The sequence below is a fragment of the Schistosoma haematobium genome, chromosome 1, assembly GCF_000699445.3.
Source record: "Schistosoma haematobium chromosome 1, whole genome shotgun sequence".
Classification (NCBI taxonomy): domain Eukaryota; kingdom Metazoa; phylum Platyhelminthes; class Trematoda; order Strigeidida; family Schistosomatidae; genus Schistosoma; species Schistosoma haematobium.
This window is the reverse complement of record NC_067196.1, coordinates 10384312-10401422: the sequence shown is the minus strand read 5'-3', so window position 1 is coordinate 10401422 and position 17111 is coordinate 10384312. Positions and strand designations below refer to the sequence as shown.

Here is a 17111-nt window from a genome sequence, read left to right as displayed (position 1 = left end):
CTTTTGTGCTATTAGGTACTCGCCAGTAAGGTGAACCTGCAACCTTGGGAGAACTGTGTTCCCTGGCAGAAGGACCTGACACATTATATGGGTCACTACCAACTGACCAAGCAATTTTAAGTATTAGACAGTTCTTTGCAGACACCGGTTACGTACAGTAAGGTGCCACAGTCACTTGTTCGTGAATAAATACGCCGACTAATTCTGCAAGTCATGGCTGTTAATATACATTCAACGCAAGGATGTATTCACTATGCTGATCCAAAAACATATTATTAATTTTACAATTTAAGTGAAATACAACAAACTTTGAAGACTAGAATTCAAAAGACTTGAGAACTAATTTTTTTCTTAATAAATCAATGTATATAAAAATTTTCCTTCTAAAAAATAAACCAAATGTTTTCAGAGAAAGCATTAGTGTTACAGAAAATAAAACAACCTGTCAACGGAGTAACTATGGTCACATATTTACAATATTCAGAATTTTAACGGAACTGTCTTGTGAAGAATGTCTAACTCGAAGTGAACTCTTTGAACATAAATTGGTTTGTTTGTTACAAAACTTCGTTAATCTTTTGCGTCACCTATACCATCGGCAAGAATAGCGTACATAGCTTCAGCTTCTGGTAAACAAGGACTGTCATAAATTTTACAGATTCTAGTTTCTCCACGACCTTTTCTGAGGTATAATCTGAAAGGAGGTTGGATTTTTTCGAAAGAAATAATGACACATAAATGTATAGGTATCAATGACAAGGTGGAAGTTGATAGTTTCAAATAAATTGAACATTGGGTAGAAAGTTAATAATAAATATATTTTTGTTATGTCTCGATCAGTAGGAAATTTATATTTCAGATGTTTCGTGAATTAATGTAAGCCACTTCATTTATTTACTCTGAAAAGTGACTTACATTAAGCCACGAAACGTCGGAAATACAATTTTTCTATTCATTGGTCTGTAAAAAAACTTTATTCATTACTTATACAACAGTAAAAAACTTTTAAACCGATTGGCGTTAAGACATCATAAATGACTGAGATAGATCAATGATAATTTACAAAACGGACGGACAACTGAACAACGCGGTTACTGAAAAAAAGGGAAATTAATGACTGAATATTATGTGGAGGTAAACACGATATTTATGTATAAAAATATAACAGTCGAGTTGTTTATCAGATGACAGACTACTGAGCAAAAGTGCAAATGACGATCATGCAATTAATCAATGAATCTACAACTTCATTCTGAATCATCAACAAACGACGTACCATACACAGATATTCATCAATTGAAGCATGTCATATTCAACGACAAAGCTCATTTATAAATCTTGTTGTTACGTAGCATGTGAGTCCATAAGTAAGCGACTAATGTTAGCCAGGTATATTAAATAAATCGATGCTAGAAAACCTGATAACAGGTTGTTTCGTCGATACTCATTAACATCACTTCTAAATGATTCGGTAAGAAAAATAGTATAATACAGATTTTAAGAAGACCACAAATTAAAAGAGACCAAAAGTAAAAACAGACTTATGAATAAGTTAAATAAGAAACCTTAGAGCACCTTCTGAAGTCGTCGATCCGCATTGATCGATCGGAAACAGTCCTATCAACACGTTCGAACTATTCTTGTACTGAACCTATATGTTAACGTGTACAAAAGCGATCCCCTTAAAACTAGTTATGAACTCTAACTAAGTAGTGTATTAAAGAAAACTTGTGTTCCGATACTCCCATACATATTTGAGCCTAATGTGATGATATGGAAAAGACATAATCTGAAGAGGTAACACCAGAGACAAACACTTGTTATTGATTTCCTTTAATGAAGCAGTTAGCATTAGAGTTCTAAAGATAACGAAGATATGGTGAAAACTCACTAGATTTATGGTCTGAATTTATTCAGATAAAAGTAAACTTCATAATTAAAATGATCGTAACTGGGGTGATCATTAAGAAATAGTCAGTCAGTATGACGAAACTGGATTGTGTTTGTTTTTACATGACAATTATACAACTGTGAAACTCTACACACTTCAATTACCGTACTGAAATAAGTACTAGGTTCGTGGCCCCTCTAAATGAAAGAATGATTTAAAAAAAACTGTTTATAAACTTTATCTTACGTATATGTAGCAAAGTTTTAAAGTATTATGTTATAAATGTCAAAATAATAGCCAAGCAATCTGAAATAAGTCAATCACTAGTAACTGTTTAGCAGAGTAGCTAACCATTTTAATCATTATAACATATATTTTAAAAAAAGTTTTCAGGAATTTCAATGACTAACCGGGTAGTTGAAGCATGACCCATTATATTTCCACCAATAGGTTTCTTAGGGTCAGCAGAGAACATAGCAGCACCGTCAACTTGAGCGACTACCTGATTAGTAATAACTACAGCCACACCAAATTCATCAGCCAGTCGTAATAATGTACGTAAAAACCTAGCCAAATGCATTTGTCGTGCTGATAATTCCCCACGACCAGAATAATCAGTACGATAAAGAGCTGTGGCGCTATCAACAATTAGTAATGCATATCTAAAATAGTTGAAAATAAAACGTACTGGAATGAAACAATGTTTGACACTTTTGACAGATTATTAAACATTAAGAAATCTTTCCAACTAAAAAACAAATTATCCGTCATGAGTACAACACAATAGGGAACTGATCACTGTGGTTTGTTAAAAAGTTACAAATATAAATTTACGGAGAAACAAGTGAATTTACATTTCGCTTTAGTCAAATTGATAATATGACCAATATGGGCACATACTGTGATTTCATAGATTGGTAAGAAAAAAAAATCGATTTGATTATCTACATAATCCAACTCATCTGTTCTCATGTATACACAGAAAATATTAATAAGTGTAAAGTTCCTGTTAAATGTTCACCACCAGTATTCATAACGACCCAGATACACAGATTTCTCGACCACTACTAACGGAATAACACAAAGAGTGAGTGTAAGCACAAACTTCTCCCAGTCTTGTAGGAGTAATGTGCATTCAAAAGGTAAAAAGTACATCCCATAATTACAGACACTAATTTCTAACTGGTTTAATGCAATTTAAATAGATTATGTATTACTGCATAGTAAGACAATGCCATTCGTGTAAAGTTGGAGGATGGTGAGACTAGACAACCCAAACCCTAACCAAACTGCTACAGGATAATTAGTGTAACTATTCCAAATCTCTGTAAGATATATGAGCTAAAACATATGCCCAGATAGAAGTAAGCAATACATAATAAAAACAATATGAAATCTAAGTACTGAAAGTTTTGGAACGAGTCAATATGTGTAACATGCAAATAAAGGAGAACGTAAACGATAAATATTCGTGAAAAGACAAATGAGATGCTACTTGGCTGTCCAAGCTGTTATATCTGAACGAAGAATAAACGAATGGTAACTGCTAGGAATTATTTATGGACCATTATTTAATATATATATTATATATTCATATTCCTCCTATAATAAGATTTCACCTAACTTATCGGCCATTTTTATACAATTTACCATTCTTAACTTATTCCCAATTTATCAGTTACATTATCCCACACTCAGCCACTTTTGGCTTGATTTTGTATAATTATTATTTCTCATTTTATTGTGTGATGCGGCCTGATCTACTTGCATATAAACTACGTCTGTTTGAAATATATTATTTCGTACAATAGGGGCGGATATTGTGTTCTGAACTGAAACGGGCTGGATTAGGCGAGAAGATACTATGCGAAGGGCTGACAAGGACTCAGAGTTGATTCAAGGTTGGTCGTGTTGGTTAACGAGTCACTGGCATAAGGTCAGATAAGTCGGTATTCTAGTTGTGATTTTGCCACGTGATATTTGACAGGACATAGGACACAACACAAGCCAAACTAGATGAACACTTATTCACTAATTCAAATTGGAGACATTTAAGATTCTAGTCTAGACTTGTTAGGTTTGTCTAACGACTCAAAAATGCAAAGCATGTAGAAATTTTTCGTAAGATGGATAATATGGTTCTCAGGAAGCAATATGAAAACCCGTTAAATTTAAAAGGAACACCAGTATCGAAAAGATGAAAATTGTCATTTTTAGAAACCTTTTTGATTTCAACTAATTTTCCTATAAACCCGTTAACATGAAGAAAAAAATACATGGAACGTGGGGGTAGGATATTATCATTGTACAAAATAACAATGTTTTGAATAACGAGAATAATAAGCAGAGATAGATGGTGCCTTGCAGTGGAATCCAAGACGCGCGTCTCGTCCTATCTGGGACTTGTCAGACGGATGTATCTACATCCAAGAGTTGTTCACTCCGACTCAAACCCAGTACCGTCCACTTCAAACGCTATCGCGAGTCCAGATAGCCACTAGCTTGTGTAATCGGGTAGTTTAATTTATTTTTGTATTGGCTGTTTGAATCTTCCTATTGACGTTTAGGACTGCAACTGATCGATCTTTTTTCAACATATGTTCATCCTGTGAGGATTGCCTTAATACTAATACTGCATTATAACCAAAGATGGATAGTGAATAATATCAACTCTGGGATCCAGGTACATCCAGCTGCCGAGTCCTGGATCCCACTGTTAGCTACCAACCATCTCTGTTTATAATGCTTGTATCTTGAGACAATATAAAGGCAATCCGCACATGATGCTCATATTATAGTAAGAGATTGATCTATTGCAGTCCTAAAAGTCAATGGGAAGATTAAAAAATACAAAAATAGTGAGAATAGTTTATATGCACCTGTAATATGATCCTGACTATCTTACGCAGAAAAGTTCAAGCTGCACGCTAGTAAAAACATTAAACAGTTAGGTAATAAAGAGACATTAAACTGAACTTTATTATGGTCATCATGTTGCTAGTTATCATCTTTACTCACTATACCATAAATGATGACTTTATCAACACTTTAAGCAAGAAAACATCTTACCTTGACTCACTCATCATAGCCGCTGCGTTAATAAGTAATTCCATTTGATGATCAGTATTATAGGCTCTGGCATAAGCCACATTGTCTAGGACATCGCTACCAGATAAACCATATCTTTCTGCAACTGCTAGCAAACGTTCAGGACGAAAAGTGCCTTCCGTATCAATATACAAACATTTCCCCTCACCACCACCCATATCAATGGGTAACTAGTAACAGAAATAGAAAAACACACCTGACTGAATACAAGTGCTATACAACCACTCCTCATCTCGAAGCAAGACATATACTGGAGTAGAAGCAAGTTAAAAGAAAGCTAGGGGCATTGATTCATAAGGTCTCTGATCATTAGTCTGAGCTATGTTGCATATATGTGCCTGGTCCTACGTTGTAGCTGACTGATGTTGCAGACTATTAGGTTGGGGTTCTGGTGATTTTGCAACTAATGGTTGCAGATGTTTGGTAGCGCGGTTCACAATTGGTTGCAATGCCTTAGATACATTTAAGCTGTCTCCTCTCAGATCCAGAGTTTAGAAATCTTTCCAGACCTTTTATTGTGCTAGTTATCGACTCTTATCCGCCATATCTAACCATTCTTAATAACACTGATACTACAACTATTTTTACCACTTCAGTACTTCCGTTGATAACTTGGTATCAATGTCCCAGTGTGGTATGTGGCAACTTGGGCCGATGCACATGTCGCAGACTCTATACTGTTTGTGAATGACTCACCGCATGGTATACTAGTTTCGATACGACGTAAGTGACAAGCAACTGGCAACTATGAGATCAATTCTGAGGTTTGTCGAGTGTTTTCTTAATACAAACTTCCTATTCGTAAATAATAATCCAACCACATTACATCTCATCATACAACTCAGAGGATCAGGCAGTCGTGGATCAATATCTGAGTTTTAGAACACTGATAATTCTAATTTTGTAAGTGGACTCTCTAATTATTTGTTTATTTGAGAACATGAGATGCTATACTAATGGAAACGATCAAATCCATAAATATTTTAGTTATGTAGCAAAAGATGCTATGTTATAGTACATCTCACAATAACTAATGAGAGGATGTACTTTGTACATAAGTTGATGAATGCTTATAAAACTTTGTGTTCCTGCTCAAATGTTATCTAGCATCACACTAGTGAAGTCAATCATACAAACCGATCATCTTAAATTGTCAAAATGAACACAGAGAAGTTGAGAAATAGTAGTTTGTATCCGAACAGAAAAAATATTTCCTTAACATCCTGAAATTCACAATATCCACGGTATTCGGAGCACACAATGTGTTTATTTTACTGCTATATAACTCATTTACCAAGCAAAGTCAGTGTTAGGTCTGTAAACAGATGGTTGAGACCTGAGGGTTTATCATTACTTTAGCTAAACACATAAGCGTCTCCGTCCGACTTTCATTTTTATAGTAGGTATTTGAACCGGACTTCCACATGAGTTTCCGGAAATCAATGTTCCACCGAAATAACAAGGCAATGAGCTTTTTAACAAGTAATGTATACGGCCGTGAGTTTGAATGGTAGCTTACTTGACGACACTGATTTCCACCTTGCTAACTTCAATTTAGCAGTCGATACTGTTGGCTCTGAAACTGTATAAATTTGAATGTGGAGAAAATACCGAATAAATTTATTATGTTATCAAGGGTATTATTCGACGAGAAGCAGCTTAGAGCTTACTCGGTAGTGATATTTGGAGGGATGACATTTGTTGTTCTCAAAGAATGAATGTTCTGAAACGAATATCCCTACAAATCTACTGCAATAACTGACCAGGTTTTCAGTTTGATCTCAGAGAATTGGTTCACGTTGAGAATCTCTGAGTAGAGTAACACATACGAAAAACAAAGCCTTGTTAGTTGAAGATAACTGAAAACATCTGTAATGAGTGTATCAACTATTTCAAAGACTATAGCTTAGGTCTAAATACTACATCGTATCTAACAATGTTAACAGAACTCTGAATCTATAATGCTAGCTTAGTTTAGCTTTGGTCAATCCAAAAACAAACAATCAAAATGGTAAAATATTTCTTAAACGGTTTCACTGAGGCTTATTCAGGGAACAACCAATGTATTACAACACAAAAATTTAGTGAAATCTGCCTTACCTGACAAGTTACGGCTAAAGTATGACATATCTGTGTTTTTCCAGTTCGAAACTCCCCAAACAACTCCGTAATTGATCCAGTTTCAATACCACCTACAGTGATAAGCAACTAATGGATCACCGGTACCTTGTAACAGTTTGTCTAACTCTTTTGAGCCAGTGGTTAACTGGATAATTTCTGACCGTTTTTGATGAAATTCAGTAGCAGTTGTAAATCCAAACGGGACTAACTTTTGAGCAGCTTCCTGCAATGTAGTAAACGCCTAAATTATTTTTACTATAATTTTGTCCGCTTTAGCTTCGCTAATCCCTTTTACTGCCAACAGAGTTTTCTTTGGAACAAACTGGATACTTTCAACAGTGTGAAAGCCTGCCTCTCGAAGCTTTTTAACGTCAGCAGCAGCAATCCCAGCGGACTGAAAAAATATGAAGTTCAAGAGAAAATAACTTGTTAAACAAAATAATCGTCAGTCAACTGCGTGTTAATCTTTCTAAGGAATTTGTGATAATCTCAATTGTCTGGACAATACATCTAGCCGACTGAAGGATGTCTAGACAAATCCTAATATTAAGGTCTCTTCACTGACTAAGCGTTTTGTAAAGACCCACGTACGGTCAAGTGGAACGGCAACCAATTTGGATGTGTGACACCTACAGTAATTTTTTCTGACGTTTATGTTGTAGAGCTGAATACTTGAATTTGCAACTTATGAACTTAGCTCTGAAATCTGCATTGGAATAAAAAATATACAAATGCGGGAATTCCTCAAATATTATATTGGTTAGTTCTTATGATAGGTATAAATATATAACCAGTCCTTTAATAACATATGTAAAGGAGCTACTGTGTTCAAAACATTTTGAGTTAACTGACTGCTTGCCACCAAGCACCCTTGAGAACTACAGCTTGCATATTTTAAAAGCAGGTGGATATTAGTATGATAGCATTTTACGCTTAGTATTACAGCTGTTTTGTTCTGTTTTCTTTTTCGTTAGAAAATCTTACTTCCAACTTTTGTATGAGCAGTGGACCACAATTTTCGTCATCTACTCGGTCATCTACGGCACAACTAGACTCCTGAACAGCCATAGAAATTATCGTTTGACCTTTGCTTGGTCAGTGTTTGACTTGAAGATGAATTGAGCCAAGAGTGTGATGTGCAGTGTACAGGAGAATCTAGAATAGAGAACAAAAGAAAATGAGTGAACGACTCTGTAAGCACAGATGACACACTAACATTTAGCAAAAAAGAAATGGATAACAGTTAGCAATAAAAAGTGGGGAGATTAAAGCAATCAGATAACCAAAACTAGTTTCCCTAAGCAACATTTTGACAGGACCTCGTATCAGGCGGTCAAACTAGAATCAATTGAAATCTGCTGCAATTTAACAACTTCAGTCCAGAATTAAATGGTTTCAAATAGGTTTGGACGCAACAGAAGAAGCTTTCGCTTAACAAGCTTCTATATCCAGTAGCATTGGATCATCAAAGCCTCCTGGTAAGAACCTAGGTATATTTGACGACAAAAGAGGAAAAATATTAGTAGATTATAGAGAGATACTGTCCTTAATCCTTACGAATGTTTCAAGTCCCTTTTTAAAAGATACCTGGGAAGCCTCTCAGACTAGCTCAGCCAGCAGCGAATTACAGCATTTGGCTACTCTTAAGGAATAGAAAAGATGCCCATAGTCCCTTCTGTTTTATTGTAGGGACATCATCGATCTACGTAAATTTCAAGAACAACAAATGCACATCAGCTAATTGTACGCCATAGACTGGCCCATGAGGTGGCGGTTTCGCTATCTTCTCTGTTCTCATTCTTACTAATATAGTTCCGTACTAACGTCCTTTGTGTTATACGGTCATCGAAGCATCAATAGTACCTTGATACGTCGAAGGGGCAATCCACGTTAGGTGCTGACCACGAGGTGTGACTTAGATGTTAGCTTTTTTTACACGATTCCCGTTTAACTCGAGTAGGCTCCCAATCATTCGACATAAATGATCTACGTTAGCGATATATATTGTGTCTCCGGGTTCTGGGTGTTGCCCCTGAGGTTTGACTTGTAACCTGTCTTAAGTAGGTATTTAAGGAGATGCTCAGATGTGTTTAGGATGTTTTAATTCGTTGGAAGGTCACATCTAAGACGCTTATACTATAGCGGGGAAAGGTTCACCGGTTTGAGGTGCTCTTCATAAAGATTGAATTTGAGTCCCCGGTAGAGGCAAGTAAATTCTCAGAATAAGTAGTTCTGTGAATCCTCGGCATTTATACTGACCTCATCATTTTCACTGGTTGAAAGTGCTCGGTTATTCATTCGCACCAGATCACGAGTGGGTACGTCGTGCCACACATCTCTTACAACCTTCAACCAGCTTAGAGTAAACGCCTCCCGATATATCGATAGTCTTTCAAACATATTTCCGAACCTCTTCATTTCTGACTCCTGAGTTGGCTGGGTTGTTATACTTCGATTTTAAAGGTATTACATGTGAAGGCGTTGTCAAACTCCAAATACCTGTGGCACCCTGAACCGAGCTGATTTCGTGGCTCGCCGTTGGATACGTTCCAATGTATCCTTCAGATCATAGGGTGCCAACGCTCCAACTTGGAATATCTTCAGAGAGGGACTACCCACTTAGTGTTCGTAGTCTACGACATATTCCAGATGAACTACTTTACATTTTGAGGTGTTAAGTGCAAGTCCGTTGTTGTCCGCCTGACTTCGAAGTCGAGTGAGATCCTTCCGAAATGTCAGCGTATCATATTGTTTGCAAACGTCGCTCCAGAGTTTCATATTATCAGTGAAAAGTAATAGATCGGATGATGCATGCTGAAGAAATCGTTTACATAAATTACTAGAAGAGGTTCTAATACTGAACCCTGTAGGACCACACTAAGATATTCCTTAGCCCGAGGAAAAGTGAAGTTTAACCTGGCCCTAAATAGCCGATTATTTATAATACGTAATGAGTCAATCAGTTAACAGTGTTTTGATATCTAACCGTCTAAACTTATTGATATGATTGACCTTACCAAAAACTTTTGAGAAGTCAAGATATATGAGGGCAACCTTCTCCTTGCAATCGAGGATGGTTGACCATCTGTCTACTACATTCACCAGGTTGGTTATACAAGGATGACCCTTCCTGAAACCGTGCTGTTAGGGTAAAATAATTTTATGAATAGCAGGTAGTCAAGCAGACCATCGCATATCAGGGATGGATTATTAATCAGCCTTCTGTATGATGGTAGGAATATTTTCGTTACAGTTAATCTGTAATAGTTGTATTACAATTTAATGAACTCGACTTTGGGTTTCGTATAATTGTACAGTACTTGGTTAGAATTATGGTCTAGTTCGTTATTAGTGCTACGATAACAATAGACCTAATCCTAAAAGCATAGACTTGTCATAATGTGATTTCTTAATCTACTGGATCTTACGTGGAATTCACATCATTGTTTACATTGACTCATCGTATCGTAACAATTAATACGATTCTTAGTACTTCTGAAGAACATATTTAGGCCGAAGATAGGACAGTATATTTAATATGAAGATAAGCTATACAGAATGACCGCGTCTATGAAGCTGAGCCATGCCTTCCGATTGAATGCATGAATATTTCTGCGATCACCACTGTTGTTCTTCTCTAAGTGTCAAAATTTGAATATCTATTTTCTCTTTTATCTCAGGTTCAGCTTTGGGAACTGTGTGGTTAGGACTAATATCACTACAAGTTCATTCGAAGAAGTCAGATACTGTAGTTAACTACTCTCAATAAATGTCTCGTGGTTTGAATACTTAGAGGCCTCAGTATTAAGGGTAGATACTGTTCTTCGAATTCTTCTGGCAGACCAGTCTACAGACGCGATGAGATATCACTGAACCCTAGACAAATCGTCAGGTAGTCAGGTCACTGCATGTCGAGCAGTTTATCGATTCCCATCAAGGTCAAGGGCAAACTCTGCGCATCAGTTAATTGCGCGCCATGGACTGGCTCACGCAACAGTGATCGCACTTTGTTCCCTATACCTGCATTTAACAACATATTCCTGTAACAACTTTTTTTGTTTTGTACGGTCATCAAAGCAGCCGAAGTACTTGAACATGCGAAACGTTAATCCACGTTAGGTACCAACCGTGAGGTGTGACTTCTACGATAGATGATTTTTGGAACCATTCCCGTTTAACCCGAGCACATCCTCAATCGTCTGACACAGATAATCTACGTCGATGACCTACAAATCTTTTCTAGACAGCAGTTGACCGCTGATGCAAAGCGATACAGTCTTTGTCAAAAGAATTCGACCTAGAATTTTGTGAATATGTTAAAATCTATGTAGCTAAAGAGGTTCGAAGTTATTTGACACAATGCATAGAAATGCCCAAATGTTAATAATCCCTCAATCATCTTGTACCTCAACAACTGGGATCCAAACGTTATTTATCAGGCATCCGTCTATACCTTGGTGTCCAATGTGTATCTTAATGCAACTGAAGCCATTATTATGCGATTCCTGAAGAAAAAGTCATTCCGTTAACTTCGGCGGACATTTTTGAACCATGAATGTTTTTCCCTTCGGTTTGTGTAATTATTTAAAGACTGTCAGCCAACACCGAGCCTGCTGAACTCAGATTTCAAACTGTCAAAGTTCAAGGGCCTTAAATGTTATAGAGAAGTGAGAGTGGGCAAAGATGTGTACTATTCCTGGAGAAAGACGAAATTAAGGTATGATAATGTGAATTAATAATAAATATTGTTGAGAGGCAGAATTGAATACGTCTTTAAGTACATTGTAGTGGTCAGTGTATGTCCATAATCAGTAGCTCAATAGACAATCAGCAGCAATGCTGTCCTAGTCTTCGAGCATTAGTGATCCACTTGTTTTCATGAGGCACATTTATAACCAAAATACGTGTTCCAGTTATCCCAAGCAGTCGGGCTGTGTCAACTCACTTATGCTGCTATTTGGACGACCTTTCTATCACTTGTATCGCAATGAGTCATCGTAGCTCTTCTATACGCATTTCTAATTTCCCTGAGCGAGTTAAATAGGTCATTTTGTTAGCTCTGGCTAATGTGTGTTAGCAAGGATTTTGGAGATTGTGTCGCTATCCTACTGCCCACCCGTCCTCTTTTATACAGCAGAAACCCAAAACGACTACGGGTGGAGATTCAAATATAGATAGCTTCAAATGATCAATTTTGAAAATTACACTATTATATGCAGCCCTTACATATTAAGTTTATGGAAAAATGCTAGATATCATACACCTATTGGGCACTGAGAAATGATTGTTCAAACACTTTATGCTGTCTGGTAGCTAAAATACAGGCTAACCTAAAATATATCAACAGATTCATGATTAAACAGGAATCGATAAATCAAGGAGTTTTGTCCTTCCAGACTTCTCATAACACTAGACAGCTGGACGACTTTCTGAGACCGAACGGCCTATGTAGAACTCGTTGACTTCGCTAAGGCTTTTGACAAAGAGTCGTACTCAGTTATAACAAGGGTTTTAAAGATGGATTCCACTGACATGGTCTTAGAGAAACTTACCAAACCGACCCTCATGCATACTGTGATGTCGAGGTCCTTTTACGACCGTCAAGGACCTTACAGCGACGATGGAATGTTTGAAAACATAACCCCTCAAAATTTCATGTCATTAACATTACGCTTCACTGTCAACAGACAACTTACGTCCTTCATGTGATTCTGCTCCTAACTGTCTCCCCAGCAGGTGATTTCGGGCTGCTAACAAGAGAGCTTAAATACTGGCCTAAAACACATTGGACATAGAGCTGAAACAAATATAACCCTTCATTTTGTAAGAAGACAAAATATTGCAACCACCCCAAAGCTGTTTTTGACACCGTCTAAGACGTACTCACGGTCTTACCACGAAGTCCACAACGTTACACACTCCCATCTTCTAAAGAGACATAAGTCTCTTAGGTCGAATATAGAGAAGGGCAGCAAAGTGGGTGGTAGAGGATACACTTTAACACAGGATTATTATCGCCGAACTATATGAGAATAAGAGATTTGTTAATGGCATACAACATATCATGTAAGTCTGTTCACCACAACACAAACATCATACCAGAGCTTCAACATTACTCTCCACGAATAAAACCTCAGAAATTTCACATCAAAAAGCGAAAGCTCATGTACCCTTTACCTTTTTAACTCGCTTAATTGATGGCTTCAACATTTACTCACTCACTCATGGGTTACCCTCTCTTGATTACAACAGTTGTGTCTGATACATGTCCCTTAACCTACACACTATTATTATTATCATCACACATCATCAGCTAGTTCCTACCCCGCTGATTATCATCTTTGCTGGTCTTCATATTCTTACACTTCAGTCTACTCACACTGTCTGCATTACCAGTTAATTAACTTATTAGTGAATTAATTAATTTTCTGAAAAAGTCGCCTTATCTTAGCATTTAAATTTTCCCCACATTATTTTTCATGACGTAACCAATCAGCAGCTTGTTAGTTAATGTGAAAGCTGACGGTTCCAGAAACTTAGTTGTTCTTAGACTAAGACATTAACTCTGATTACAAGATGCACATACCTGCAAGTAGTCCATTCAAGTGGCTAGAATACTACTCGTAAGACACCATCAAAGATCCGGAACCATACAGAAATGAAAGAAGACGAGCTCAATGAAATCAACCTATGTACATGAGCTTGTCACAAGGATATTGGATTCAAGTACACATTGCCCGCCGTCTTCTAGTCACTCAAGGTCGTGCCGACGAGAGGTAATACCAACCTGTGGCTGTTTGATTTACCTACCCTAGTTGGTGCCCATCAGGCTGCACTCGACGAGACTATAATTTGTGGACGAACCAATCAAATTTACGATAACAGGTCTCGAATTTCGGCTCTAAATTTACTCATCCATTTGGTTAAATATAGTTTTGACATTGTAGCTTATGCCAGTTCGTGATGAAAACCATATATCGGATTCCTAATACTAACCATAAACTGTAAATATTAATCCTTATTCCTCACGCTGGTTTATAATCCTCATTTAGCCGTAGTATGTAGGTGGACTCCATAGCGTCACTCAAAGGTCGTCTATAAACCAAGCTCCAAATTTCGGGGAAAATTTGACCCATTTTTGGGGAGCCGCTATAGTGAACTTTGGGGAAATGGCACAAAAACCCCGAAATTTACCCAAACCTAGGGAATTTCCTCAATATTTCCCCAAAGTTCCCCGTTAACCTTGGTCAAAGTCATTTGACTTTGGAGATTTCCCCAGAATCCCCCAAACATTGGTGAAGGTCATTTGACTTCGGGAGTTTTCCCAAAATTTATAAATCATTGTCATCGTGAATGCACCGACAATTCTCGATCTTCTAAATGAATTGAGTGTCGGCGTAAGTTTGTTGGGGGTATGTTTCAATGTAGAAACATATTTATAAATGTGTTTTCTGTAGAGCATTTTGCATGTGCAATGTTATTTAAGAGCTTATTTAGGTCAGTGCCTAGTTTGAGTATATGTAATCGACAAAGCCACCAGACCTGAGATGTCTTTCACTACATATGTACCTTTAAGTATGTTATCCGTCTACTCTTCTTTTGCTTTAGGTCGGATGGCTCCTGTAAGAAAAACTATCTCTTCTCGACATCCTTCTGATCGCTTTTCCAAGAAGCATATTCGTAACGAGGATGGGTCAGTATTGGTTGTAAGTAAGAAAATGAAGAACATAATAAAACAAGACCTTAAAGCACAATCCATAACTAATATGCTAACTGACGATCCTAATTCCGAAGTGAGTAATTTTGGTTTCACTCCACAAATATAAAGAGACTGAACGGCCATTATAACTTTAATATTTCAACATAAAATTTTGACTTACCTTATGCTCTTCAGTAACGTTCTCAGGTTGAGATCGCCACTAGCCTAATTTCCTTCTCAGGGCCTTCAGTGTTATTAATTGGTAAATATCAACCTCTCACATACCTCTAACCACAATCTAGTTCACCTGAACCCAATTACCTTAAGAATCTGGTTCCCCTGCTCTGAGTGTGAATCCTGTATTGTACAAATTATTACTATTCGTACAGTAAATGTAGTTCGTAATTAAAATGTTCGACGTTTCACCGACCGATCACGCATGTTTTATTTGCAGTATAGTCAAAATATCGCTTTAATCGTCCGACTATTTTAGCATTTGATGGTAGAAGAACTAGAGGTCAAATATGTATTTTTTTTGTGTCTCATTATTATTGACGACAAATAATATGTGCTGATTGTAAATATCCACTTCCAGCTTCTTTGTTATTTATTATCCTTTTTAAATAGGATCATTCGAACCCTTCTCACTCGTCTTTTAAACACGCCTTAGATCCATATATTGAATGTAGTGATAACAACAGTTTGAGTAAACCTTGCACTCGTTTATCACCTAATAATACTAATATGCATCGAATTGTCAAAAAAGTTCCTCGTAAAAAGCGTCTCAAATCTAAATTGCATTCTCATTTTAATCGCAATCAAAATTTAAAATCAACCTTATTTTCTATGGAAAAAGATATAAAAGGAGAATCTCGTGAAAATCAACAATCGATAGTGCACTTTTCTACCGATCAGTCAGCTTTCGTAAAGTCAAATGGAATGCGTATTCAAAAGTCAAAATTGAAATCCCCACAAAACCAACAATCAAACGTTGGCGATAATTATATTGAAGAAAAAAGGCCATCATCGTAAGTTATACAACTTGTTATTGAGTTCAAAATACCAAACACATTTCTTGCAAACGAATTGTTTAATGTTTAGAATTGATTGATCACAGATTAGTGACCAATATCGTACTTGTCTAGTCTCAGTACTGAGTAAGTTTTACTGAACGAGTCATAATGTGGCCACTAGTTTGTGTGACTGGACATCGCATGATCTACGTTGAAATGCAGGCCAGTAATTACCGGGTAAATAGTGGTATATATATGTATTTCTTTATCTATGCCACTGTATTTATTTTTCAGTATGTTATGAAGTTCAGATAGTAATTTTATTCGTAAACGTTTTGTTATTAACCTGTTGTCAATAAATAATAAACTTTAAACAATTTTAGTTGGGAATATGTACATTACAGGAAGAAATACATTTTTTGTAACAAAATTTTGAAAATGAACTCGTTAAAATGGTCAGTCTGTAACAACGTAGAACTTCGTACGTAAGTACATCAGTTCGAGTTGCCATACCACATTAGCATAGAGATGCAGTTGTCGATTCAAATCCCGTAGCGTTAAAATGGATTTCTATTAATAAATACATGGATATATCCAAATTAACTATTCACAAATTAGTTATGCCTAGTATTATCTTTCTATTCACCTCAAAGTGTTTAAAGCCGATAATAAATTTAATATCTATTAAGTTATTTATATGTCATATACATCATAACTATTTCTTCATTTGAGAATAGATTCTTATTTATCTTTTTTTATCCTATTTTTTTTGTAGAATAGATATTGTCAATTCCTTTCGCAGCTTACTACAACAATTTTAATGGATATCTCTTTTTGTTGTTGTTGATTGTTTTACGAAGTAGTTCTCGAAATAGATCAGATCGTTTGTAGATTATAACAGTAACTGTAAATTTGATGATTGATAGTGTCTTGGCATTGTTTTTGTAAATAAATAAGTTACATGAATAAAACTGTATATACTAATTGTATTTCAAGTTTTGTATTTTACAAGGGTAAACAATCTATCCTGTGAATTTTTCAAAAATTGAAATGTCAGATTTCTGACTTAATCAGTGTAGACATTTGATTTTCTGTTTGTTTAAAGATTCGTAAATCATTCTCCACTTTGATTTAAATGATATTGCTAGTTTGTATATAATACATGGTTCATGATTTTTGAGTTCTACTTCCAGTTAGTCATAAAAAACGTAGAACCTGACAATATTTACATCGGTCAAAGTTGCCATATCATATCCCCTCAGCGACATAAATGTCACAG

The 17111-nt window shown here is 36.3% G+C and overlaps 2 protein-coding genes across 4 annotated transcripts; one reads left to right on the top strand and one right to left on the bottom strand.

Moving 5' to 3' along the window:
* Positions 1 to 343: 343 nt before the first annotated feature.
* RAD51_1 (recombinase rad51) lies at positions 344 to 8490 on the bottom strand. 2 transcript variants are annotated; one of them, XM_012939720.3, is made up of 8 exons: positions 8440 to 8490; positions 8105 to 8275; positions 7377 to 7514; positions 7226 to 7343; positions 7100 to 7191; positions 4961 to 5169; positions 2302 to 2553; positions 344 to 694 (listed from the first exon to the last, which is right to left on the bottom strand). In XM_012939720.3, exons 2-8 carry the CDS (start codon positions 8186 to 8188, stop codon positions 571 to 573), a joined length of 1017 nt encoding a protein of 338 aa, XP_012795174.2. In that variant the 5' UTR covers positions 8189 to 8275; positions 8440 to 8490; the 3' UTR covers positions 344 to 570. The 2 variants fall into 2 exon arrangements, with proteins under 2 accessions (XP_012795174.2, XP_051073118.1); XM_051209864.1 differs by lacking the exon at positions 8440 to 8490 and adding an exon at positions 6519 to 6581 and having other exon boundaries at positions 344 to 1459; positions 7226 to 8188.
* A 5350-nt stretch (positions 8491 to 13840) lies between these two features.
* MS3_00002281 (uncharacterized protein) lies at positions 13841 to 16816 on the top strand (the record flags this gene model as incomplete). Of its 2 annotated transcripts, XM_051209854.1 has the most annotated exons (4): positions 13841 to 13896; positions 14729 to 14913; positions 15447 to 15847; positions 16608 to 16816. In XM_051209854.1, the coding sequence occupies exons 2-4, from the start codon at positions 14734 to 14736 to the stop codon at positions 16651 to 16653; spliced, it is 627 nt and encodes a 208-aa protein (XP_051073117.1). In that variant the 5' UTR covers positions 13841 to 13896; positions 14729 to 14733. The 2 variants fall into 2 exon arrangements, with proteins under 2 accessions (XP_051073117.1, XP_012795173.2); XM_012939719.2 differs by lacking the exon at positions 13841 to 13896 and having other exon boundaries at positions 14006 to 14913; positions 16608 to 16653.
* Positions 16817 to 17111: the final 295 nt, after the last annotated feature.

Bases quoted from the DNA above. Each gene is read 5' to 3' on its own strand.
- RAD51_1 (XM_012939720.3), bottom strand. From the start codon at position 8,188: ATGGCTGTTCAGGAGTCTAGTTGTGCCGTAGATGACCGAGTAGATGAC. The intron at 7,344-7,376 runs GTAAAAATAATT...ACTACATTGCAG, and splicing joins CTAAAGCGGACAAAATTATA to GAAGCTGCTCAAAAGTTAGT. The intron at 2,554-4,960 runs GTAAGATGTTTT...CAACTATTTTAG, and splicing joins GCTATGATGAGTGAGTCAAG to ATATGCATTACTAATTGTTG.